Source organism: Bos indicus, chromosome 11 (assembly GCF_029378745.1).
Source record: "Bos indicus isolate NIAB-ARS_2022 breed Sahiwal x Tharparkar chromosome 11, NIAB-ARS_B.indTharparkar_mat_pri_1.0, whole genome shotgun sequence".
Classification (NCBI taxonomy): Eukaryota; Metazoa; Chordata; class Mammalia; order Artiodactyla; family Bovidae; genus Bos; species Bos indicus.
The window spans coordinates 63386260-63413064 of NC_091770.1; the positions used below are offsets into that span (position 1 = coordinate 63386260).

The 26805-nt window shown below is 38.6% G+C and overlaps 1 protein-coding gene across 1 annotated transcript in view; it reads left to right on the forward strand.

The window, feature by feature from the left end:
* The window catches only part of ACTR2 (actin related protein 2), a 37861-nt gene extending 11785 nt beyond the window's left edge, over positions 1 to 26076 (forward strand). Inside the window, exons 3-9 of the mRNA XM_070798887.1 lie at positions 916 to 1131; positions 4505 to 4577; positions 8076 to 8212; positions 9502 to 9651; positions 12814 to 12959; positions 20933 to 21065; positions 24409 to 26076. Coding sequence (XP_070654988.1) covers positions 916 to 1131; positions 4505 to 4577; positions 8076 to 8212; positions 9502 to 9651; positions 12814 to 12959; positions 20933 to 21065; positions 24409 to 24579 — 1026 coding nt within the window. The 3' untranslated portion in view covers positions 24580 to 26076. The remainder of the gene's footprint in view (positions 1 to 915; positions 1132 to 4504; positions 4578 to 8075; positions 8213 to 9501; positions 9652 to 12813; positions 12960 to 20932; positions 21066 to 24408) is intronic.
* Positions 26077 to 26805: the final 729 nt, after the last annotated feature.

Genomic DNA, 26805 nt, shown 5'->3' on the forward strand with positions numbered 1-26805 from the left:
TCATCAATATATGTTTAAGTCAGGATCATTTAGTATTTTGACTAGCCAATTTTTAAAGTAAGTTTTAATTCTGAGACATCATTTAGCCTTATACACATAAAATTTGACTTTTGAAATGTGGGTCATCTTAAGTATGTGCTCGTTGGAGACAAGACTTGTGAGTATTCTGCTTCCTGGGTGATAGCATAGTATACTTTAAGATCGGAAATGTTGCTTATGAGATAATTTTAAAGAAGAATTTCTTCTCTGTATCATAATTTTTTGTATCTCTACAAATTATCTTTCATCTTGGTGAGGCATATATTGAAGCTTAATTTCAGTTTTAATTGAGGCATATCTAGGTAGACGTTTGTGAAATTTACAAGTTTGTGGTGCATATATCCATTATTACAGTATAATAAAAATCATTTTATTTTTTGCTTCTCATTATGCTGTATGGTACTACACTTATCATTTTGATATTTAGTACAAAGAAATGTGCTGCATGCGTTGAGCATTTTTCTACAAGTTTTTTTTCCCCCTGATGTGCTATCTCACATATCACAGGCCTTATTTTTTGAACATTTGAGCAAAAGAAAGAGATGAAACCTCATACAAACCCCTCCAAAATATGAAAATGTGGGGTTTATTTGTGCTAATACTCTTCTTTTGGAAACATATTTATTAAAGGTAAGGTCAATTTATTGATTTAAACCACATTGTACATAAAAACGTATTATTTATGATTAAGATTTGCAAGACATTGTTCATTAAAGGAGAGATCGACTTTTTAACTTGTGGAATGAAGAAATTTATCTGAAAGTGCCAGAAATATTAAAATTAATTATTCCCCAGTTTTCCAAAATATAAGGATAATTTTCTGATGGTATTTTATGCAAAAATTTGGTCTAAAGCTTTGATATTATAATTTTCTAGGATCTTATGGTTGGTGATGAGGCAAGTGAATTACGCTCGATGTTAGAAGTTAATTACCCTATGGAAAATGGCATAGTACGAAATTGGGATGACATGAAACACCTATGGGACTACACATTTGGACCAGAAAAACTTAACATAGATACCAGGAATTGTAAAATTCTACTCACAGAACCTCCTATGAACCCAACCAAAAACAGAGAGAAGATTGTAGAGGTAAGTTTTTAGATGGGTTGTGCATATATATGTTTCTGTGATGTGATATTAAAGCAAATTTTTTTGTTTTATCTTCCCTTGTTGTTGAGAATATAGGAAATAAGAATAATTGTTACTTTCTCCCAGATCCTGTTTATTGAGCACCTAAGTATATGTTAGTCATTATAAGTAGAATATACCAGTAAACAAAGCCAAAATCCTGCTGCTATGGAGTTTACCATCTAGCAGGGGAAAATAGACCAAAAAAAAATGAATTAATTGAATGGTTTATTAGAAGATACTAGATGCTGAAAGAGGGGTGGGAAAGAGTAAGGGAGATGGGGCATGAAGGAAGGCTGCGTTTTTCATAGGTTGTGGTAGTACGTATCTGTAAGGTGATATTTAAACGGAAGGAGTTAGCCAGTAACTAACTGGGGGAAAAGCATTCCAGGCAAAGGAGTAACCAGTGTAAAGGTCTTGAAATGGGAGCAAGTGTGGCATATTAGTCAACAAGGAAGCCAGTGTGGGAGAGCAACAGGAGATGAGGTGGGAGAAATAATGGGGCCAAATCATCTAGGGCCTTGTAGGTTCTTATAGGAAATTAGATTTAAACTCTGAGTGAAATGTAGGGCTGTTACAAGGAAGAGCTATTACAGATGGAGGTTTCTGTGGCTGCTGTGTTGAATGTAGAACATAAGGAGGCAAGGGTAGAAGAAAGACAAGTTTGGAGACTTTTTCAGTTATCTAGACACCCAGATAATGATGGTTAGGATTAGGGGTAATAGCAGAGAAGGTAATGATAAGTGGCCAGATTGTGGCTCTGTTTCGAAGGTAGGGCCAAAAAAAAAAATCCTGATTTCTTAAATACATGTGATAGAGAGGTAACTCTCAAAGTTTCACTTGAGCAAAGACAGAGTAGAACAGGATTGGGGAGGGAAATTGATCAGGAGTTCAGTTTTGGACATGTTAGGTTTTCGTTAGACATCCAAGCAAAAATGGTTATATATATAAGGTCAAGTTCAGGAGAAAAGTCTGAGACTGGAGGTATAAACTTGGGAGTCACGAGGATATAGATAATATAGTTAACCAAAGAAGTGATAGCAGACAGTGGGGGAATGCTGGGGGCCAGGGAGATGGGAGGGCTCGGGAAGAGAGGTGGAAACAGTAACGAGGTAGGCAGTTAAAGAGCAAAAAGTCTACATTCTTAGTACTTTAGATGGGTAACTTTGCAACAGTTATCTTTCATTTTGTTATATATGAGATAGGAAATTTTAATTACTTTGGATTTTATTAGCTTTCCAGATACTGCTTAATGTAAGTAAATGTTTTGTTTTACTCATTGACTATGTTGAGATGTTGATGGAAATTTTAGAAGAGATTTAAAATTTTTGTTTTTTCAAATTTTGAGATTGTGGTTTTAGCTACAGAATCCATATCATTTTTTATGGTTCATTTTTTCCCCCCCTCCTAGCCACCCCTGAAACTATGAAAGATGGGCTTTATTGTATTTATATTTTAATTGTGCTTTATACTTTCTAAATGATTTATAGTTACTAATAGTTTGTAATGGATAAGTGGTCATTTATAATTGCTCTTTATTTTTAGCAATGCATTGCAAAAACAGAGTGTAGAGATATTTTTGTATTGAATCAAGAGGTTATGAGACAAGGAAACCTCTTTCAAAAAAATAATACAGTAGCAGAATGGAAACCAAGTTTTCTTTCAACTGAAAATTCAGGGAGATGGCATTTGCTATGTAGTGGATAACACCATATCTGCCATCCACTAACTAACTATTTGACTAGGACAGATATTTTTTTTAAACTGCAGAAATGACAAGAATTAGTTTTACTACACACTCTAAGGACTCTTCTTAGTTCAATGCTCTTTTTTACTTGTAAATACAAATATGACTATGACTGATAATGCCCCATTTTAATCTCATTCAGAAAGTTGTTTCTGAACTACAAATACTTCTTAATGATCTTATGAATAAAAACAAATTTGACAGACTGTCAAGTTGATAAATGCAAATACAGTTGATAAATGCAAATGACCTTTGAACAACACAAGGTTAAGGGTGCCAATCCCCCTCAGTCAAAATTTGTGTAAAACTTTATAATTTGCCCTCTGTATCCCAGGTTCTGTATCCCTGGATTCAGCTGATCTCGGATCATGTGATGGTGTAGTATTTATTTATTAAAAAAAATCTTCAATTAAATGAACCTGCACAATTCAGAACAACCTGTGTTGTTCAAGGGTCAGCTATATACCAATTTCATCCCTGTAGCAGGGGGATAAAGGATGATGGAATAGAATACTAGTCAGAAAATTTAGTTGCTTAATTGATGAGTTTGTGTTTCAGAGTTGTAAAATTTATTTATTAGGATTTAAAAAAAAATTTTAATTTAGTTTTATTGAAGTATGGTTGATTTACAATGCTGTGTTAAGTTTCAGGTATACAGAATAGTGATTTAGAGGTTTTTTTGTTTTGTTTTGGCTGTAGCATGTGGGATCTTAGTTCCCTGACCAGGGATCGTGCCCCCAGCAGTGGAAACACAGAGTTTTAACCACTGGACCACTATGGAATTCCCCAGAGTTGAAAAAATTTAAACTGAATATCATTCTCATTGTGATCGGTTGTAAAATTTCTAAATATCAGATGTTCATAGTGGTAGTCTGCACTGCCAGTCAGTGAATGCTAACTGTGGATGACAGAGAAAATCCTACAGAATATTCCTGGCCAACCTGCGATATGGACAGTGAGCAGCATTGTGAGCAGAGAGGACGTGAAGGAGCTCCTCATCCCTGCAGTGGACCTCAGCACAGGGTGGAGCACAGACTCAGCAGCTGAGCAGCTTCTGAATCTGCCAGCATTCAAGAATTGTTTAGTTTTGTTTCCCTGCTGTACCGTTTATTACGTGGAGGTAGAGCCACAGTCTTGCTTGGCCCAGGTTGAGGGAAAGGGATGGGAAGGTTGGCAGTTAAGTAGTTTGTATAGTTTGTCTTTGAATTAAAAGACATTTCCCTTAAGGGACATGAGTTGAGAAGGTCTTGTTCAAAAACAGAACACTTTGTTTCACTCTTACCTGCCATTAGTTAAAAACTCTCAGAAATCTTTGCTTTGTAGAACTTAAGAAATGCTTGGGGACTCAGTGTGTATTTTAAAAAAAAATCCGTCCTCAAAATTGGGGCTGCCTGACAGCAGGACTTTAGTAGAGGCAAGAAAGAGCTGTAGAGAATGGAAGATTCTTTTGGGTCCTTTGATTCTATTTTGATCAGCTAATCCACTCTGGCCATCAAGAAAGCATATATTAATATATATATATATTACATTATATGTATAATGTAATTTTAAAATACTAATGTTCTCCCTTTCCTTTTGCACTTTTAGGTAATGTTTGAAACTTACCAGTTTTCTGGTGTGTATGTAGCTATCCAGGCAGTCCTGACTTTGTATGCTCAAGGTAGGTGAAGCTTAACTTGCAGTATCATTAATTCAGCAAACATTTGTTACATGTATTTTATGTCAGAGGAATTTGATTTCTCAGGAAGTTTTAAGTCCCAGAAAGCTCAGTTTCATGTATTTATATTTATTCAAATACTCCACAGTTTGTCAAATAAAATATACACATTTTTATTTTCTTTACTAAACATTAATGAATTCAGCAAACATTTGTTACATGTATTTTATGTCAGAGGAATTTGATTTCTCAGAAAGTTTTAAGTCCCAGAAAGCTCAGTTTCATGTATTTATATTTATTCAAATACTCCACAGTTTGTCAAATAAAATATACACATTTTTATTTTCTTTACTAAACAATGAAGGACTTAAGAAACTTCTCAGTTTTTTTTAATAAGTAGGAAGTTTCTTCTTTTAGACTATTTAAGAAAATTTTTGAAGGAAGGAGTGAACGTGGACTCTGTCGTCAGAATTGTCAAGAGTTTAAAAAAGCCAGAAAGGTTCATATAAAATTATCTTTGTCAAATACATAATAGATTAAATATAAAAGAAAAGACAGACGTTTGAGAGTACCTTCCCAACTTTGAAGTGGGTTGAATGGAGGGGACCTACTTTTCCTTTGTTTTCTTGGTACTGCCATTAGTAACTGCCTCTGTATCTGCTGGGAATAAAATAGTAGCCATGTAGGGAGAGCTCTGTATCCTGATGATCTTGTGGAGAACTTATGAGGCCATCAGATATGTGCTCAGAGCCTGTTGGGCACTTAAAATGTAAAGATCCCTCAAGAACTTACACTCTTAATGGGGGAAAGATTCAGAAATTGATTTAGCATGTCAGAGAAGTTTTCTGAAGGAGGTGACAACTAAATGTCAAGCCTTAGTACTTACGTGGTCTGTGACAGTACAGTCAACCCTTGAACAGTGCTGATTTGAACTGTATGACTCCGCTTATACATGGATATTTTTCAGTAGTAAATACTACAGTACTGCAAGGTCCATAGTTGGTTGAATCGGGATGCAAAGGGCCAGCTGTAAGTTATATGCAGGTTAACCCCCACATTGTTCAAGGGTCAGTTGTGTTAAGAAACAAATTTTAATATTATGGTGATCCATCTGATTCTACACATAGATGAGTAAAAATCACTTTGTCAAAATACATACTAGGTTTTAAAGCTGTCTTTACTACTTCATGTAGATACTAAGAAAATACCTGGGGAGAATTAAATTTTTAAAGAGGCTTTATTCATTCACCAAGTGTGTCATGAGCTTGGTGTTCTGTTTAGGACAGAGGATACGGCGGTGAGTCAGCTCCTCGATAAGCTACATGTGGTCTCCTTGCCCTTTTGTCCATTATAGCCAGGGTCTGAGGAGCTCGTGTTTGTCTGCATCTAGGAAATTGTGTTTCATTTTTTAAGTACATTTCAGAATTTATTTTAGAAAATACTTTGGAAAAATAGATATTAAAATTTTTGAATCTAAGCTTTGAAACTGGTGATTCCAGTTAGGGGGTGGAGATGGGACACTTCTGCTGAAATGAATTTTTGCTTTAATTGAATAAAATTGACCTTAACAGATATTTCTAGCAATATTCATAAATTTATTTCTGTCCAAGGAGAAGATATCCTCTCTTAACTCCTGATATTTAGCTGCTTTTGTTTAAATATTTAATTCTTAGTTTTGAGAAGTGATAATCCAGTAATTCTAATCAAAAGAACTCTTCAGCCGAAGAGAACTCTTCACCTTGCATAAAAATAAGGTGGCTAAAAGCTACCAGTTAAGTCAAAAGAGTAAGAAGCTACATTTGGAACCAGGAAAGGCTTTTGAATAAGAGAGGTGACATGGTGATTCAAGAAAGTGTATCTGACTGCATTTTGTGTACAGGATTGAGGGGAATAACTGGAATTATGGAGTGAGTTAGAGGTTAAAATGGTCAGGGAGGGTATGAATGAAAAGTTAAGAACTAGATTGAGCTTTAAAGAATCCTTCAGAATTGAAGGAGAAAGAGTGAGTAATCTAGTGTTAGTTGGTATTACTGGGAGCATTTTTGAATTAATGATACTGTGGATTCTTCTTTCTTGCAATAGAAAGTCTCTTGTTTAAAAGAAAGCAACCTTAAGAGGCAGCATATGATTTTTTTATGAAAATTGAAAAATCAGTCAAGGAAAAACAAATTATATGAACTTAGTAGGAGATGTTTTGAATAAATGTGTTCAGAGATAAATTAGATGTTTTGTGCATAAGAAAGAAGGAGAGAGTATTCAGGGATGGGACAGTGATAAAATAATAAGCTTAAGCAACTGTAGATAATACATACTCTGGTTAAAAGTATCATTAGACTTAAAAACTGCTAGAAAATGTGATTTAGAAATTTTTTTTTTCCTGAATTAACTCTGGCACAAAAGGTGAAACACTAACTTTCAGTCATTTGTACTTTTATATATTTTTTTAAATTTCATTTTATTATTACTATTTTTGTTTTTGGCCATACTGCACTGCATGTGGGATCTTAATTCCACACCCCCCTGACCAGGGATCAAACCCACTTGTCCCCTACATTAGAAGCATGCAGTCTTAACCACTGTACCATCAGGGAAGTCCCCATTTATACCGTTAAATAGCACATAATGAGAAACAAAGAGACTTTCCAGGTGGCGCTAGTGGTAAAGAACCCACCTGCCAGTGCAGAAGATATAACAGACGTGAGTTCCATCCCTGAGTCAGGAAGAGCCCCTGGAGGAGGCCATGGCAACCCACTCCAGTATTCTTGTCTGAAGAATCTCATGGACAGAGGAACCTCGTGGGCTACAGTCCATAGGGTCACAAATAGCTGGACACGACTGAAGCGACTAAGAACACACGCACTCGCAAGAGAGAAGATAGCTTCTTTGCTGGTCTTTTTTTAAAAAGTTTAACTGACAGTGTCTTTCTTGATTTTGGTGAATAATTGAAGTGATTCTTTGGCTAGTTAAGATGAATTATTCTCAGATTTCTAGCTATTTTGTATGAACAGAAATTTTCCAAACAGCAGAGTTTTGAATATACTATATGACAAAAATAATAATAAAGAACTAGATTATTTTAGCAGATTCACTATTAACTTGTGTAATTACCCTTCACAGTGGTTTTCATAAAAGTTATCTATGATACTTTAGAGAATTTGACTTCAGGGGAATTCAGGGATCAAGATTAAAGTTAGGATTAAAGACCATGTTGTATTTTTCAGTCCTCAGTCTGAGGGTCTGTTTCTTCCCATCACTGGGGGAGCACATGATTGGACTAAAGGTCTCACAGGAGGCATGTGAGAGAACACTGACTTCAGTGTCTGTCTGTTAGAAATAAACTGCAAAATAAGCAAATAAGAAAGAAGTGCTAGCTGTTAGACCATTTTGGTTGGTGATGTTTCTAATCAGAAGCCAGCATCTTTGAATATTGAAATACTTGAAATTTGCTGGCTTTGATTTCTGATTTGGCTTTTTGTTTACAACTTCATGATTCTTCTACAGGTTTATTAACTGGAGTCGTGGTGGACTCTGGAGATGGTGTGACTCACATTTGCCCAGTGTATGAAGGCTTTTCTCTCCCTCACCTTACCAGGAGACTGGATATTGCCGGGAGGGATATTACCAGATATCTTATCAAGGTAAGCAAAAGAGAATATCATGGAATTAGATTTTGTAAGTTTGTATATATATCTACTTAAAATTGAATGTATCACCTCAGGATTCTAGTGAATCTGCACCACCAGAGAAGTGGCCCAGTATTTTAAAATTCATATAAAAATCTGTATAAGATTCACACACATGATCTCTTGTGTACTAATGAGAGTTCATCATTATGTAATTATAATTTGCCTTTCCTGAGGAATGGGAAGAGAGGTATGTTAAAGGTGGAAGAAGACTCTTAAGACTTCCTTGAACAACTTGGGCAGCCTTTCAGCCGTAAAACCCTCTTTGAACAAGATGTATATTAAAATTTATTTGTGAATGAAATTAGTGATGATATTCTTTAAAACATTGCTAGATAAAGTATACATTTAAGGCCACTCTTTGGAAGCATGTGTGGTTTTTGTAATGTGGGGGGGGAAAGATTTAGAATATTGTCTGTACCAGAACTCTATAGTTAGTACATTCTCTCCAGGTCAGTGGTTCTCAATCAGGGATGATGCTACTCCTCCAGGGACACTTTGAAATGTCTGGAGACATTTTTGGTTGTTAACATCTTTGCAGGAAGGCTGCTAAACATTCTGCAGTGAACAGGGCATCCCCCACAACAAAGGATTATAAGGTCCAATATGTCACTGGTACTACTGTGGGAAGACTGTTCTGGGTTGTGTTAAGTCTTCGTATTGACATTGGGTTAGTAATAAGATTGGTGATGAGAATTATACTATCATTCTAAGCCAGAATTCTGTTTGAGGGTGACTGCCAAAGGATTGTCCAAGAGTTTTCCTTTGACTGTAAACACAAAGATCAGAGGATTTGTAGTTTTTATGTGAAAAGTCTGATTTGTTTATGATGTATATCGTGTGTGTTTTGTTTTTCCTGTCAGGTTGAATTCTCGTTTTTGTTTGTCTATGTAGCAAATACTATTGCCCCTCTAATATGTGTCAGTCATATTTCACAGTTATGGCATTGACTGAGTAAATTGCAGATTATAGGAATCCAGTGCTAAAATATTATTTATTAATAGATATTTTGCCCATTTATTATTCATGAACTGTAAATTCTGTCACTCCCTATGAAACTTTTCTGTGAAAGTGAAATGTAAACTCTTATGGTGAGTAATATTCTCCTTTCTGAAATAGTAAGAGCTAAGGTTCTGCTGTCCATTGTATTTGGTATTGATGTGACATGCTTAGCATTAATCCCTTTTGTGGACTTGAACTCACTCAGATTAATTGTGGACTTAATTGCTGTTTTTTTGTACCAGCTGCTTCTGTTGCGGGGCTATGCCTTCAACCATTCTGCTGATTTTGAAACGGTTCGCATGATTAAAGAAAAGTTGTGTTATGTGGGATATAATATTGAGCAAGAGCAGAAACTGGCCTTAGAAACCACAGTATTGGTTGAATCTTACACAGTAAGTATATCTGGTGTATGATATATATATGGTTTTAAAGTGGGTGACAGTGACTGTTGGTGTGTGCTTAAGGAGGTTTTCTTGAAATCCAGTACTTTGGGTTTGGGTTGTTATAATTTGTATATATATGACCTTTAATGTCTTTCTACATTATGATACTATGATTTAATAAAGCAAGAATCATATATTGCTTTTCTACTTTAGGATACAGTTAGATATGAAATGTTATTTTGAGATTCTAGTACCTGGAATTGGAGAAGGCAATGGCACCCCACTCCAGTACTCTTGCCTGGAAAATCCCATGGACGGAGGAGGCTGGTAGGCTGCAGTCTATGGGGTCACTAAGAGTCGGACACGACTGAGCGACTTCACTTTCACTTTTTACTTTCATGCATTGGAGAAGGAAATGGCAACCCACTCCAGTGTTCTTGCCTGGAGAATCCCAGGGACTGGGGAGCCTGGTGGGCTGCGGTCTATGGGGTTGCATAGAGTCAGACACGACTGAAGTGACTTGGCAGCAGCAGTACCTGGAGTAGCATTTTTCAGCATGGGTTTCACATAATGTTATTTCTCTGAGATGTTAGTAGATCGTGACAGAAATTAAAATGAAGGGTTACATTGTCAGATAAGTTTGGGAGAGAGTCAGTTTCACTTTATTAAAGGACTTCTCAGAACCTTTGATATGCTGAATTGTACATGATTACAGTATTCTTAGCATTTCATGGGACTGGTATTCTAAGATAGTTTGGAAAATGGTCTTCCTATAGAATTGCTTTAACAATTCAATAGGTGGCAGTCTTCCTGACTTAGTATTTTCTTAATGAGATGTTCAGAACAAGTGTTAACTTGAAATTGTAACTAATGATTCTTAGAACCAAGTTATAATTTATATCAGAGGAGTTGAATTTTCAGTGTATTGCTGCCTTAAGTCTGTCATTTTCATCTGGGTATAAAGTGCTTCCATACTGTGTCTTTGATCTGCTACTGTTGTTTAGTCGCTGCTGCTGCTGCTGCTAAGTCGCTTCAGTCGTGTCTGACTCTGTGCGACCCCATAGACGGCAGCCCACCAGGCTCCCTAGTCCCTGGGATTCTCCAGGCAAGAACACTGGAGTGGGTTGCCATTTCCTTCTCCAATGCATGAAAGTGAAAAGTGAAAGGGAAGTCGCTCAGTTGTGTCCGACTCTCAGCGACCCCATGGACTGCAGCCCACCAGGCTCCTCCACCCATGGGACTTTCCAGGCAAGAGTACTAAGTCATATCTAACTCTTTGCGACCCCATGGACGCCTGCCAGGCTCCTCTGTCCATGCCATTTCCCAGGCAAGAATACTGGAGTGGGTTGCCATTTCCTTCTCCAGGGGATCTTCCCAACCCAGGGATTGAACCCTTGGCAGGCAGATTCTTTACCACTGAGCCACCAAAACTGAAATTGAGTGATAGGCAATAAAAGCAAGTATTCTTCCACCATTTAATTCATATAAAACAGAGCATATCATAAATATGTACAAAATAGTCACTTTAAAAATAATTTAAAATTTTTATAAGTTATGTTGTTTCATTTTAGAAGATAATGATCCAAATAGACAATAAATCAGTACTTTGCAACTCAATCATCTACAGATTTGCCCTAGGGATTCTTTCCTGAGGCCTTCTTGATAGTTCCCCTAGATTTATAATTTATTGTCTACCTGACTTTGGAAGAAAGTGTCATGAGACAGAGGATAAGGGAACTAGAAATATAAAACATATTTTATCTCTTCATTCCTGTCTCAGAATTTGAGGCAGGTTACAAAAGTATTTGTGACAAATAAACGGGGAACTGATGAAGAGGGAAAATAGTGGACAAATAGAGGATAGGATAAGGTTTGGTGCAGAGAAATTGGGAGGCATACAGTTTTAACAGTTCTGAAAGGTAAGGAGTTCCTAGGGTAGGTGGCCCCGGGCTGATCTCCAGCCAGAGCTTTGAGAAAAGCCACATTATCCAGGTGTAGATGTTTTATGCTAGTGATACTCTGCCATGTGAAGTCTTCCCATATACCTTGGGTGAGTTCATGTGGTTTTTAAAGTCACTGGATGGTTGTGTTTATTTTGTTAAGGGTAAATTAAAAAAAAATTCTTTTTTATAAAGTTTATAAAAAGATAATTGTGGAGTTTTTGAAAGATGTGATTGTGTTGCACGTACTGTATACAGTTAGCAAACATGGAGTAAATGTCTTCAAGGACTTGCTTTGAGATACTTCGTCATGTTGGAAAGTGAGTTTGGGAATCTAAATATAGTTATTATAATTACATTATTTTAAACTGATACACTGTTAGAAATGTTAATGTAAAACTAATTCTGGTCTGTCATATAGAAATGTGTCAAATGCCAGTATATACCAGGATGCTTGTTACTTAGGTCAATTCTGTGAATTGTGAGAGAGTTTTTGTTTAACATTTCTCATTTAATTAAACATAAACATGATGTAACTTAAGGGTTAACAGGGTCATATGTTAGTGGTATCTTACCAGTTGCTTAAATCTTGTTTTCTTAAAATTATATTTATCTACTTAAAAATTTAATAGAACCTAGTAAGTAGGATACAACAGAATTGCCTGCTAAAAAATAGATTAGCGTCCTTAAGCTTTTTTGATCATAAGATTTTCCTTGGATTAAATGATTTGATAGAAGTTTCACACATGATATAAAGTATTTGATGGCAAAAAAATAGTTCCCCAGAATAATTATTTGTTGAAAGAAATTTAAAATTTTTAATTGAATGTGTCTGTGCTACATGGTAAAAATCTCTATAAACTCAAAAATGTGTTAAAATGATAAAGAGAAGCAGCATTGACTCCGGCAAAAGTCCAGTTGCTGTGGGTGATCAGCACTTTCTGTAGTGCTCACTTGCACACACCTGTAGACATCCACATTTGTGTATTGGTGACTCTTTAAGGAAATTCCTACTGTTTGGAAAGGCAGGACATATCATTTCAAAAGCAGAACAGAGCATGATAATAAAAACAGTTATTTTAATGTATTTTACTTTGTCTTTTTTCAAAAATGTATTTTGGGAGAAATATATTGCTAATGATTTTGGTTATAAAACAGGCATACTAACATCTAAAGAATACTGGGAACTTTTAAAATCTTTTGCTGATACCTGATTGTTCTTGGTCTCTAGCTCCCAGATGGCCGCATTATCAAAGTCGGGGGAGAGAGGTTTGAAGCACCGGAAGCTCTGTTTCAGCCTCACTTGATCAATGTCGAGGGAGTAGGTGTTGCTGAATTGCTTTTTAACACAATCCAGGCGGCTGACATTGATACCAGGTACTTTAGAAATGGTTGTTTCAAAGTAGCTTATCAGAAATAGATGGAATATAAATAGCTAGAGTGACCAAGTTGTCTGTTGTCTCACCCGAGTTTTTGATAGGATGACACTGGTTGTTGAATGACATATATCATTGTGTCACAGATGCCCGTTTAAACTTATTTTGAAATAGTTTAAATGTTGCAAGTTTCCAGAATAGAAAGGAGGACTCCTGTACACTACCCAGTTTTCCATTTTTCTGATTTCAGCAATCTACGTGTTTATGTGCTCTCCCTTTCTCTCTCTCCTATTCTCGAGTCATTTGAGAATAGGTTGAATATGTAAGTCCTCTTTACTCCTTAATGTTTACTTTGTGGCTCTTAGGAATGAGGCTGTTCTCTTATAGCGGCAGTGCAGTTACTGAGTTCAGGGGATTGATTGCTGATGCACTTTTATCTGCCACCCTCATTTCAGTTCTGTTCTTTGTCCCAGTAATGTCCTTTATACAGTTTTTCTTTTTTCTGGTAAAGGGTCAGAACTGAGACCACACCTTGTATGTAGTTGTCATGTCTCTTAGTAACCTTTCATCTGTTGTAATTCCTCAGTCTTTCATGACATTGATATTTTTGCAGACTACAGTTTGGGTATGAATGTTTTCTCATGATTAAATTTAGATTGTGCCTTTTTGGCTGGAACACTACTTAAGTGATGTGTCCTTCTTAGGTTATCACATCCAGAAGTGATGTCAGTTTGCTCCTGTTTGGTGTTATTAGTGTTAAACTCTTAGTGAAGTTTCCTGTTTTCTCCATTGTATCAGTTCAGTTCAGTCGCTCAGTCGTGTCTGACTCTTTGCAACCCCATGGACTGCAGCACGCCAGGCCTCCCTGTCCATCACCAACTCCTGGAGTTTACTCAAACTCATTTCCATTGAGTCAGTGATGCCATACAACCATCTCATCCTCTGTCATCCCCTTCTCCTCCTGCCTTCAATCTTTGCCATATTCAGGGTCTTTTCAAGTGAGTAACTCTTCGCATCAGGTGGCCAAAGTATTGGAGTTTCATCTTCAACATCAGTCCTTTCAATGAACATTCAGAACTGATTTCCTTTAGGATGGACTGGTTGGATCTCCTTGCAGTCCAAGGGACTCTCAAGAGTCTTCTCCAACACCACAGTTCAAAAGCATTAATTCTTCGGTGCTCAGCTTTCTTCATAGTTCAACTCTCACATCCATACATGACTACTGGAAAAACCATAGCCTTGACTAGACGGACATTTGTTGGAAAGCAGTGTCTCTGCTTTTGAATATGCTGTCTAGGTTGGTCATAACTCTTCTTCCAAGGAGCAAGCGTCTTTTAATTTCATGGCTGCAGTCACCATCTGCAGTGATTTTGGAGCCCCCCAAAATAAAGTCTGTCACCGTTTCCATTGTTTCCCCATCTATTTGCCATGAAGTGATGGGACCGGATGCCATGATCTTCGTTTTCTGAATGTTGAGCTTTAAGCCAACTATTTTACTCTCCTCTTTCACTTTCATCAAGAGGCTCTTTAGTTCTTCTTCACTTTCTGCCATAAGGGTGGTATCATCTGCATATCTGAGGTTATTGATATTTCTCCTGGCAATCTTGATTCCAGCTTGTGCTTCTTCCAGCCCAGCGTTTCTCATGATGTACTCTGCATAGAAGTTAAATAAGCAGGGTGACAGTATACAGCCTTGATGTACTCCTTTTCCTATTTGGAACCAGTCTGTTGTTCCATGTCCAGTTTTAACTGTTGCTTCCTGACCTACCTACAGATTGATTTCTCAGGAGGCAGGTCAGGTGGTCTGGTATTCCCATCTCTTTCAGAATTTTCTAGTTCATTGTGATCCACACAGTCAAAGGCTTTGGCATTGTCAATAAAGCAGAAATAGATGTTTTTCTGGAACTCTTGCTTTTTCGATGATCCAGTAGATGTTGGCTATTTGATCTCTGGTTCCTCTGCCTTTTCTAAAACCAGCTTGAACATCTGCAAGTTCACAGTTCACGTATTGTTGAAGCCTGGCTTGGAGAATTTTGAACATTACTTGGCTAGCGTGTGAGATGAGTGCAATTGTGTAGTAGTTTGAACATTCTTTGGCATTGCCTTTCTTAGGGATTGGAATGAAAACTGACCTTTTCCAGTCCTGTGGCCATTGCTGAATTTTCCAAATTTGCTGGCATATTGAGTGCAGCACTTTCACAGCATCATCTTTCAGGATTTGAGATAGCTCAACTGAAATTCCATCAACCTCCACTAGCTTTGTTCATAGTGATGCTTCCTAAGGCCCACTTGACTTCACATTCCAGGATGTCTGTCTCTAGGTGAGTGATCACACCATTGTGTGATTATCTGGGTCATGAAGATCTTTTTTGTACAGTTTTTCTGTGTATTCTTGCCACCTCTTCTTAGTATCTTCTGCTTCTGTTAGGTCCATACTATTTCTGTCCTTTATTGAGCCCATCTTTGCATGAAATATTCCCTTGGTATCTCTCATTTTCTTGAAGAGATCTCTAGTCTTTTCCATTCTATTATTTTCCTCTGTTTCTTTGCACTGGTCACTGAGGAAGGCTTTCTTATCTCTCCTTGCTATTCTTTGGAACTCTGCATTCAAATGGGTATATCTTTCCTTTTCTCTTTCGCATTTCTTTTTCTTGGATGGTCTTGCTCCCTGTCTTCTAAACAGTGTCATAAACCACCGTCCATAGTTCATCAGGCACCCTGTCTATCAGATCTAGTCCCTTAAATCTATTTCTTACTTCCACTGTATAATCATTAGGGATTTGATTTAGGTCATACCTGAATGGTCTATTGGTTTTCCCTACTTTCTTCAATTTAAGTCTGAATTTGGTAGTAAGGAGTTCATGATCTGAGCCACAGTCAGCTCCTAGTCTTGTTTTTGCTGACTATATAGAGCTTATCCATCTTTGGCTGCAAAGAATATAATCAGTCTGATTTCTGTATTGACCATCTGGTGATGTCCATGTGTAGAGTCTTCTCTTGTGTTGTTGGAAGAGGGTGTTTGCTACAACCAGTGCATTCTCTTGGCAGAACTCTCTTAGCCTTTGCCCTGCTTCATTCTGTACTCCAAGTTCAAATTTGCCTTTTACTCCAGGTGTTTCTTGACTTCCTACTTTTGCATTCCAGTCCCCTATAATGAAAAGGACATCTATTTTGGGTGTTAATTCTAGAAGGTCTTGTAGGTCTTCATAGAACTATTCAACTTCTTCAGCATTACTGGTCGGGGCATAGACTAGGATTACCATGATATTGACTGGTTTGCCTTGGAAATGAAGCGATCCTTCTGTCGTTTTTGAGACTGCATCCAAGTACTGCATTTCAAACTCTTGTTGACTATGATGGGTATGCCATTTCTCCTATGGGATTCTTGCCCACAGTAGTAGATATAATGGTCATCTGAGTTAAATGCACCCATTCCAGTCCATTTTAGTTTGCTGATTCCTAAAATGTTGACGTGCACTCTTGCCATCTCCTGTTTGATCACTTCCAGTTTCTCTTGATTCATGGACCTAACATTCCAGGTTCCTATGCAATATTGCTCTTTACAGCATTGGAACTTGCTTCCATCACCAGTCACATCCACAACTGGGTATTGTTTTTGCTTTGTCTCCATCCCTTCATTCTTTCTGGAGTTATTTCTCCACTGATCTCCAGTAGCATATTGGGCACCTACCAACCTGGGGAGTTCATCTTTCAGTGTCCTATCTTTTTGCCTTTTCATACTGTTCATGGGGTTCTCAAGGCAGGAATACTGGAGTGGTTTGCCATTTCCTTCTCCAGTGGACCACATTTTGTCAGAACCTTCCACCATGACCCATCTGTCTTGGGTGGCCCTACACGGCGTGGCTCACAGTTTCATTGAGTTAGACAAGGCTGTGCTCCGTGTGATTAGATTGGTTAGTTTTCTGTGATTGTGGTTTTCAGTTTGTCTGCCCTCTGATGGAAAAGGATAAGAGGCTTATGAAAGCTTCCTGATGGGATAGACTGACTGAGGGGGATACTGCGTCTTGTTCTGATGGGCGGGGCCATGCTCAGTAAATCTTTAATCCAATTTCCTGTTGATGGGTGGAGCTGTGTTCCCTCCCTGCTATTTACCTGGGCCAAACTATGGTGGAGGCAATGAAGATAATGCTGGCCTCCCTCAAAAGATCTCATGCATGTACTGCTACAGTCCGAGCCCCCAAGCCTGCAGCAGGCCACCACCAACCCACACCTTCGCCTGAGACTCCTGGACACCCATAGGCAAGTCTCCTTCGGGGTCACTGTTCCTTTCTCCTGGGTCCTGGTGCACAAGATTCTGTTGAACCCTCCAAGAGTCTATTTCCCAGTCTTAACGTAAGTTCTGGCAGCTTTATGGTGGGGTTAATGGCGACCTCCTCCAAGAGGACTTATGCCATATCCACACCCAGAGCCCCTGTTCCTGCGGCAGACCACAGCTGACCCGTACCTCCACAGGAGATGCTCAAACACAGTTCTGTCTCAGTCTCTGTGAGGTCCCCGGGTCCTGTGTGCACAAGGTTTGAGCCCTCTGAGCGTCCTCTCCATTGTATAGGTTGTATTTTTTTTTTTCCTGATTTATAAGTAATTTGTGGGAAAGTATTTTCAGTAGTGTCCAACTCTCTGCAACCCCATGGACTGTAGCCCGCCAGGCTCCTCTGTCCATGGAATTCTCTAGGCAAGAATACTGGAATGGGTAGCCATCCTTTTCTCGATCTTCCCAACCCAATGAATGCACCTGAGTCTCCTGCATTGCAGGCAGATTCTTTACCGTCTGAGCCACCAGAGAAGCCCGAAAATACTTTTGAGACTGTGTAAATCTCCTATTCTTCATCAGTTTCTGACTTCCACCCCTTTTATCATCAATTGATGGTTTTTGCCTAAATCCATTTTTATTGTGATGGTTGCAGAAAGATGATTTTTCTGATTCTGTCATTCCTTCTCTATTTATTAGTTGGCATTCTAGCATAAGGAACTGCCTTGCCTTCTCCCTTGTTTTTGTTAATTTTCAGTATGGACTTGCAATTTTATTCAGTGGATTATAGTTCTTATCCCTGCCTTATTTCATTTTGGTGCTGAATTGTTCCTGGTTTGGCCTGTGAGAGCCCCTGCAGCAGGCTTCTGTGTGCTTTGTCGTTTAGTTCCTAAGCCATGTCAGACTCACTGGGACTCCATGGACTATAACCGGGCTCCTGTGTTGGTGGGATTCTCCAGGCAAGAACATTGGAGTGGGTTGTTGTTTCCTTCTCCAGGTGCTCTTCTTTGCACCCTCATCTCTTCTAAGCGTGTTCTATTTCATTCTGTTTTGTGGCACAGGATATTCCCAGTTCATCTTTAATTTTGGTTTCTGAAAAGGCTGTTAAAACTAAACAAAGAAAGGACACTCAGAAGTGTTACTCTCCCCACCCGTTGTCTTTCACCTTAGTGCTACTCCCTCTATTTCTTATTTTCTTACACAAGAGGTAGCATCTTGTGAATACTCTTTTGAACTTTGTTTTTTTCTCTTAATATATCTTAAACAATCTTATACCACTTCCTGTATGTTGTTATTGTTCTTTTTTCCAGTGTGTACATATAATGGCTTCTTCAGTGAATCCTGGTTATCTAGGTAGGGTCCATTATTTATGCTGACAGATAATGCTGCAATTAATAACCTTGTGCACACTGTATCTTTGTATTGTTGGGATATATGTCCTGAAAAAATGCCTGAGCGGGGAATAGTTGGGTCAAAAGGCGAATGCGTGTGTGGTTTTGTTATTGCTTAATTCCCTTCTCTTTCCTACAGTCATGTCTGAGGACACTACAGCTGTTCACAGAGTTTGTCAACATTTTACTTGCATGTCAGTCTAATGAATGAGAAATGATATCTCAATGTAATTTTAACTTGCATTTCTCTTAAGATTGAAGTTGCATATAGTTTTCTGTGTGTTGTATGCTAAGTTGCTTCAGTTGTGTCCAACTCTTTGCAACCCATTGGACTGGAGCCCCTCTGGCTCCTCTGTCCATGGGGATTCTCCAGGCACAAATACTGGAGTGGGTTACCATGGCCGCCTCCGGGGGTCTTCCTAACATAGGGATTGAACCCAAGTCTTTTACGTCTCCGGCATTGGCAGGCAGGTTCTTTACCACTGGAGCCAACTGGAAAGCCCGATGGACCATTTTTATATCTTTTCTTGGTGAATTAATCTGTTTGTGGCTTTTGCCTGTTATCTGTAAGATTTTTGTAATTTTTTTTTCCTCTCAATTTTTAAAGAAGTTCATTTTATTTGAGCTCTGTGGTCCATTTGCAGATATTTTGTAGTTTTTCATTTGTCTCTTCTGGTGTTTCTGGCCACATAAAATTTTGGTTTTATTTAGTTGTATAAGAAGATTTATAATCTTTTATTGCAGCTTGAGTTTGAGTCACAGAAAGCTCTCCTCTTCACCCAAGTTGAGAAATTCACTCAGAAACATTTTACTAAGCAAGTGTTTGCTTACTTCTTTATTTAACCCTAATGAAATAACTGCCAAGTTTTTGTGGGAGGGTGGGGAACAGGACAATAATGGTAATTAGTAAAAATAGCAATTGGCTTAGAACAAGCTATAAATCTAATGGAAGATGATCAGAAGTCTAATCTAGACTTCGTAATTATGATAAGTTCTCATAGTGGGGATTGGGTGGATGCTTTTGTCCCTTGATGTAATGATCACTAATAGCAAGATTATATATAAAGGTGCATACCTGTTGGTGGTGATTGAAGTTTTGGTGATGCTAAAGCACTGGAGTCAGGTTTGGTACCCTTTCCACGTTGCTAGCCTCGGAAAGTTGCAGCACTCAGATTTTGTTCTGCATGTTCAGTGTATTGAAAGCATACATGTAGATGCTCACGGGCATATACCACATGTAGCTGTACTTCAGCTGCTTAGTTTATGTTACATTCATGCATGCATCTGCAATTAAATACAATACAAAACTGCTGCTGCTGCTGCTGCTAAGTCACTTCAGTCGTGGCTGACTCTGTGTGACCCCATAGACGGCAGCCCACCAGGCTCCCCAGTCCCTGGGATTCTCCAGGCAAGAACACTGGAGTGGGTTGCCATTTCCTTCTCCAATGCATGAAAGTGAAAAGTGAAAGTGAAGTCGCTCAGTCATGTCTGACCCTCAGCGACCCCATGGACTGCAGCCTACCAGGCTCCTCTGTCCATGGGATTTTCCAGGCAGGAGTACTGGAGTGGGGTGCCATTGCCTTCTCCTAGAAGCTAGAATTACAATAGCCTGAGCTCTTGAGAACCTGAAAGGAAGTAAAACCGGGAAGTGAGTTTGAGTGAAGCCAAAATGGATACAACTTAGCTCCTGAGTTTTACTAAAAAAGCTCCTCCGACCCTCACTTAGATTATACTGTTAATACTTTTACTCCATCTGCACTTATTTTAGATTTGATTATCTGGTATCATGACCAACAGCATATTTAAGGAAGAAAGACAGGGCTGCTATTAGAAGCAAGCACATCAATCTAACCAAAAAGAATAGCCAGCGGCCTCAGAGCAGAGGAACAAAAGGGAAAACTACAAAAGGCAAATGGAAAAATTCAAAAGCTAGAAGTGGAGTCATGGTGGAATATAGTTTATTTTAGTAAACAACCACATCTAAGTGGCTCCGTGGAAGCACTATTACAGCCCAGCCCAAATACCGCTCCTTTGTTATGTGAACCAGTCGTTATTGAAAGACTTAATTACATTTGCAAGAAAATGTGTTATGTGCTTTAGGAGTATTGTCATCAAAATGGTAATAGATATTTTCTATATAAAGAGTTTGTTATCTGTTTATAGTAGTAATAGCAAGCATTAAGCCCTGCAGTTTACATGTTGAATTTTATTTAATTCTCCCAGCAACCTGAGGCTAATGTAAATAAAAGCAACTCTTGAAATACTGTTTTCCTAATCTGAAACCCCTAACGAATACCTGTTGTGTCTTCCTAGATCTGAGTTCTATAAGCACATTGTGCTTTCTGGAGGGTCTACTATGTACCCTGGTCTGCCATCCCGGTTGGAACGAGAGCTTAAACAGCTTTACTTAGAACGAGTATTGAAGGGTGATGTGGAAAAACTTTCTGTAAGTATCAGTCAATACTCCAACTGTTAGCATACTGTTAAAACCCTGTAAAATAGCTTGTGAATCTTGACAACCACCAGAGGGAGCAAGAAGTCTTCTAAACAAACGTCTACTGCAGCCCAGTGCAGCCTTGAAGAGTAGAAGTGGTTCAAGATGAGCTTTGTCCCAGCGTCCTAGTGCCAGCTGGCCTTTCTACTCAGTGAGCTGAGGCAGCCGGGTCCAGTGACACCTGTCGGTTCATCTGTAACCAGTAGCCTGAAGAACCTGCAGTACTGTGGAGGAAGGCTGTTGGGTTGTTTTTTTTTTTTTTACTACGTCATCAACATTCAGTGCTACTCTTAGACTGTTTCGTATTTCTGATTTAAAATTATTTTCTGGCTGTTTCTTGCGTATGTCTTTTATCTCCCCAATCAGATAGTCTCCAGTTCTTTTGCATCCGTGTCAACAATCATAGCTCTTAAAACAGACTTTAGATAGTTGTTGATACATAGAGTGGAAAGAAGTTTTTAAACCAGGGTGTAACAGTTGATGGTTATTTGACATTGATTTTTCTCTACAAACCCTGGAATGTGTGAAGTACACTATCTGTACATACTACGTGCTCAGCTAGGAGTCATCTAATTCTAAGTTAATCTCTGAGGTTCACATGTACACCTGTGGTGGATTCATGTCAATGTAAGGCAAAACCACTACAATATTGTAAAGTAATTAGCCTCCAATTAAAATAAATAAATGTATATTTAAAAAAAGAAAAGCAGTTTAAAATAAAACATTTTAATTTTGTTTAAAAAAAACCTCTGAGGTTCATCTCACCAACTTTGGTCAGTTGTTTTAGATAATGAGATTACATCATACAGAGGGCTTTATATATTGGAGACACTATATTAGGACTTCCCTGATGCCTCAGATGGTAAAGTGTCTGTCTACAATACATCTTTCATTTGTGACTCAATTTATTGAAATTAAATTCTGTATGGACTCATACATTAAACCGATTAAAAGACTTAAAGGAGGCATGTTGTTGAAGTACTTCACTCGTCTGTCTGATGTTATTGAGTTATACATATAATTTAAAATCAGTCTTAGATGATTATTCAGCAAATACTACTTGAACTCCTTCTATGTGCCAAACACTTGTCTGGGCAAAACAGTGGTGAACAAAACAAAATCTCTACTTTTAGTCTATGAATAATACTTTGGTTAGTACTAAGCACTATGAGGAAAAGTCAGGTTAGGGGCTCGAAAGTGGTAGTGATTAGGGGAGATGGTGTGCTCCTTCAGGTAGAGTGATCAGAGAAGGAGCCCAATGAGATAACTTTTGAACAAAGGCTGAAGGGAACGAGGAGCCTGACTCTGGGGGGAAGAATCTTCCAGGCAGTAACAGTCCTGAGTTATGGGGAGTGTGTAGGAGTGGCTGGAGCAGAGTAAGCAAGGGAGGGGACTAGGAGGTGAACACAGAAAGGCAGTCAGGAGACTTCCGTGGTGTGGAGTTAAGACTCCACACTTCCACCGCAGGGGGTATGGGTTCGATCCCTGGTGGGGGAACTAATCCCACATGCCACATGGTACAACCAAAAAAAGAGGAAGGTAGTCAGGACGCAAGTCTTGTTCAGCCATGGTAAAGATTTTGGCTTTCCTTCTATTGAGATAGAATGAGATAGAGTCTTGGGAGGAACTTGAGCAGAGAAAGTAGTATCTGATTTGTTTAAAGGATCATTAAGTCTGATGTGGTGAGTACATGCTTGAGGAAAGGGAGAAAGAAAGGTGACCGCAGGATGGGTTAGGAGGCTCTCAGAGGAGGGAGGAGCTGATGGATGTTTGTAAAATAAATGAGGAGGTGTGAAGTGGTGTCTTAGAGAGTGGAAGAGAGAAGAGAAATGTCATGGGGTTGCTGAGCATCTCTGAGGGGCTCAGTTGAGGTAAAGCTTAAAATGGATGTTGAGTTTTTCTCACCCCACGCTCAGTTACTTGAGGGCAGGGGCAGAGCAGAGAGTTGATCACCTGAAATGGCATTCTGCCGAGCAAGGCAGAGAAGGACAGGGTCACTGAGGATGGTGTCAGGGCATGGTGGAGAGAGTGCGCCCACGCGCCACCGAGCAGGTCTGAGGAGAATTCCTCCGCATGAGGCTCTGTAGACACCATGGGCCCAGAGAGTGGTGGCTGGAATGGTCCAGAAGGGCGAGTTTCTGAGGGTCTCTGGAATGGCAGTAGTGAGAAACAGCAGCCCGTTGCAACAGCTGCAGAGGCAGTGGTGTCCTCAAGGGTCAGCCAGGTTTCCCCAGGAGCAGGGTGGCCAGAGCACAGCCCAGGCCAGACCTGGCTGTTTGATAAATGGAGTTTTTGGGAACATGGCCAAGCGGACTCCTTTGTCACCTAATATGTTATCTGTTGTCACACACTGTCTCTGGCTGCATTTAGCTATTGCCAAAGTAGACCCCACAGAGCTTCAGGTATTTATCCTCTGATCCCTGTAGAAAAAGTTTGCAGACCCCTGCCTAAGAGTGAAAAAGTAACTAGAACAGTTAGAACAGTAGGTTAGCCTCAGAATTAATCAGTAAACAGGTTTTTTCTATGTCATATATTATGACAGATCCTACAGTTCATGTACGTGACATAAAGACAGTTAAGATGACAGCTATTTTGAGTCTTTTTGCACGATTTGTGACTTTGTAAATAAAACTGCTACTTCATTTTAAGGTTTCTCTTGCATGTGTTGACTTACCATACAGAAGGAGGTCTCTCCTTGATGGCTACAGAGTGTAAAGCTTTTCCTGCTAGTCTTTAATTTTGTTTACTGTGTTCATTTTTTCCAACATCCTCATAATTTATCTTGACCATATTTGGCCTTGTTTATTCAAATATTCGTTTGAATTTGAAACAATAGAAAGTGAGCTTTGCTTATAAGAACTTAAATCTTTGTTGCCTGGGACTACGATCATAAGAGCATAAGACCTTGAAGGAAGTAAAAGTCCTCTTATCCCAACTCTTCACTTGATAGCTGGCTGGATGACTTGCCCATCAGTGAAACACCTGACACAGCCAGGACTCCGGTACTTGGGCTTTTAGTAGGGTGACCGTGGAATTCATTGTTCATATCAAGATGCTTTTGAGAGTGACACGGGGTGCAGTTAACACTGGGGCCACAGGTGTAAGTAGGGAGCGTTCTAAACACACTGGGTTGGATTTGCGATCTCCTGTGAGTGGGGCAAGTTACACAAGGTCTCTCTCTCCTTCACATGTATACATCACAGGAGCTTTGTGAGAATTTAAGAAAAAGTCATTTTCATAAGACAGAAAACACCATGCACGTGTGACATTTTACTATCTCCTCTTTCTCCTGTAGAAATTCAAGATCCGCATTGAAGACCCGCCCCGCAGGAAGCACATGGTTTTCCTGGGAGGTGCAGTTCTAGCGGACATCATGAAGGACAAAGACAACTTCTGGATGACCCGACAGGAATACCAAGAAAAGGGTGTTCGTGTGCTGGAGAAACTCGGGGTGACGGTTCGATAAACTGTGAAGCTGGTTCCCATCACGCCCTAACGTGCTTTCTTTTTTTCCATTACTGCCAGTCTTTGAACTCATTCAACTCCAGGACCTGGAAGAGGCCTGTCTGTCTGTGCCCCTTGACTGGAAAGGTCAGGTTTTATTCTGGTGTCTTGCGGAAGTTGTGTTAAGTTTGTGTTAATGTGGGTAAATCTGACTGTTTAATTCTACCACTTCCCTGTGAACACAGGGAGAGGGCAAGGGTCCTGTCTGCTGCTTTGTTTCTTCTAAGTAGGCATTTAGATCATTCCTGTAGGCTTCCTATTTTCACTTTACTGCTCTAATGCTGCTAGTTTTAGTCTTTAGCACACTAGGTGGTATGCCTTTATTAGCATAAGAAAAACCTAACAGCATTTACATATTACTGGGGTGGGGGTGGTCAGGACTGGGTGGGCGGCTGCTGAGCCCTTTGTGGAGTTTCCTCTGTAGTGTGGTGCTTTCTACAGTTACTGCTGCAGCTTTAAGTACCTTAAAGCTTCTGGTGTTAACATTTTAGGGAAATGGTAGGCTCAGAACTAAACTGTTAGGGTGGGTTTTTGCGTGGAGGACAGGGGTAGTCTTTTGATATTCATTTTTTGATTTTTGAGCTTTTCTGCTCTAGGGTACGGGAGATGAACTTTATTTACAATACTTTGATTTGGCAGGTTTTCTTCTACTTTTGGTCTGCCTGGAACTGTTTCCATATGATGTAAAAAGCAGGTGTAGTGTCCCATTATTATGTGGTTTGGGGATTTTTCATTTGTTTTTTAAAATTAACCATGTCAGCTGGGATTAGACTCCCTAGAATCTATCAGTGGAAAAGTAACATTGAAAAAATGCTTTTGGAAATTCAAATTTCAGACAAAAAGTGCTTAAGAGCTGGTATTTTTTCTAAGTGCTTCTATTTATACCAGAAGCATTAAAGTAACCCAGTGCCAAGTACCATTCTTGAAAAATTCTTTTATATAACCGACCAGTGCTTATTTAATAAAAACAAGTAGATACATATAAATAATTACTGGCAGTAGGTTATAATTATTGGGTTAAAAATAACATTGAAATATGGGACTTTCTGCCAGTTGGGTAATTTTCACTAATTTTCTTTTGTTGTTGGTATGTTTTGATTTAAAACCTGAAAGTGGAGTAAAATATGACTATTTAAAATGTTGGCCCCCCAAAAATCAAGATTTAAATATGTACTTGTACTGAAAAAACTAATCATAACTACTAAATCTTAGCCATCTTAGGCTTGAAAGAAAAGTTGGTATTTTGTAAATGTTTGCAGACTTTCCTGTCAGAAAATCATATTTATGAATCTTGTCGGTATTGCTTGGTATCTGAAAAAAAATATCAAATAGTACCCAGACTTGAATTCCTTCTAAATTGAAAAATAAAGTTATAAGAGATTGTATCACTTCTGTTAATATTATGTATTTTTTTGTCTCTTTTACCTCAATTTGAACAAATAAAAGAAGTTTGCCTGCATGCTGGACATGCTTCAGTACACGTGAATAAGCCTGTGAATAATGTCTGTAAGATTTTAGGGATGTGGGTGTCAGAGTTACGCTGAAATTCTAAAATGTTCCTAAATTATGTACTTACCAGTCCCCCTAGACTTTTGAATACTGAGTTGTTAAAGGACATCAATGCAGAACTAGTATCTACCAGTTGTTTATTTCAGGTAAATGGATTGACTCCTGACCTTTGATCATCATTTTAAAATATGGAGATAGAAAACAACAAAGAAGGGAATAGACTCTTAAATAAAACAGTGAAGACATTTGTCCCTTGAATGTAGAATTTGGTTTTAATTTTGTAATTTTGCTATCAAACATGACCATTAAAATATTAATATATAGAGAGTGTAATTTTTTAATTACATTTTTAAATTTTCCTATTCTAAGGTGAAATAATGCATTTAGTATAGTGATTTGGGGGTGGGGTAGGGAAATATCATTAATTGGAGTTGTCAGGTATGAGCCCTTCAGAAATGAAAATGTTTTCTTTTTTAAAAGAGATGTGATTGATAGCTCTTGGAAACCATTGTCACTTAAATTCCCAATGATGTTTAAAATTCTTTTCTTTTAAAATTAGAATTGCCAGTGCCTTGACCTTCGAGAAGGGTTTCTTAGAAATAAGTCCTACATTTGAACTTTTTTCCTTAAAATGGTATTGGATGTTAACTTTTACACAGTTCTGAGCACTGTCAACAAT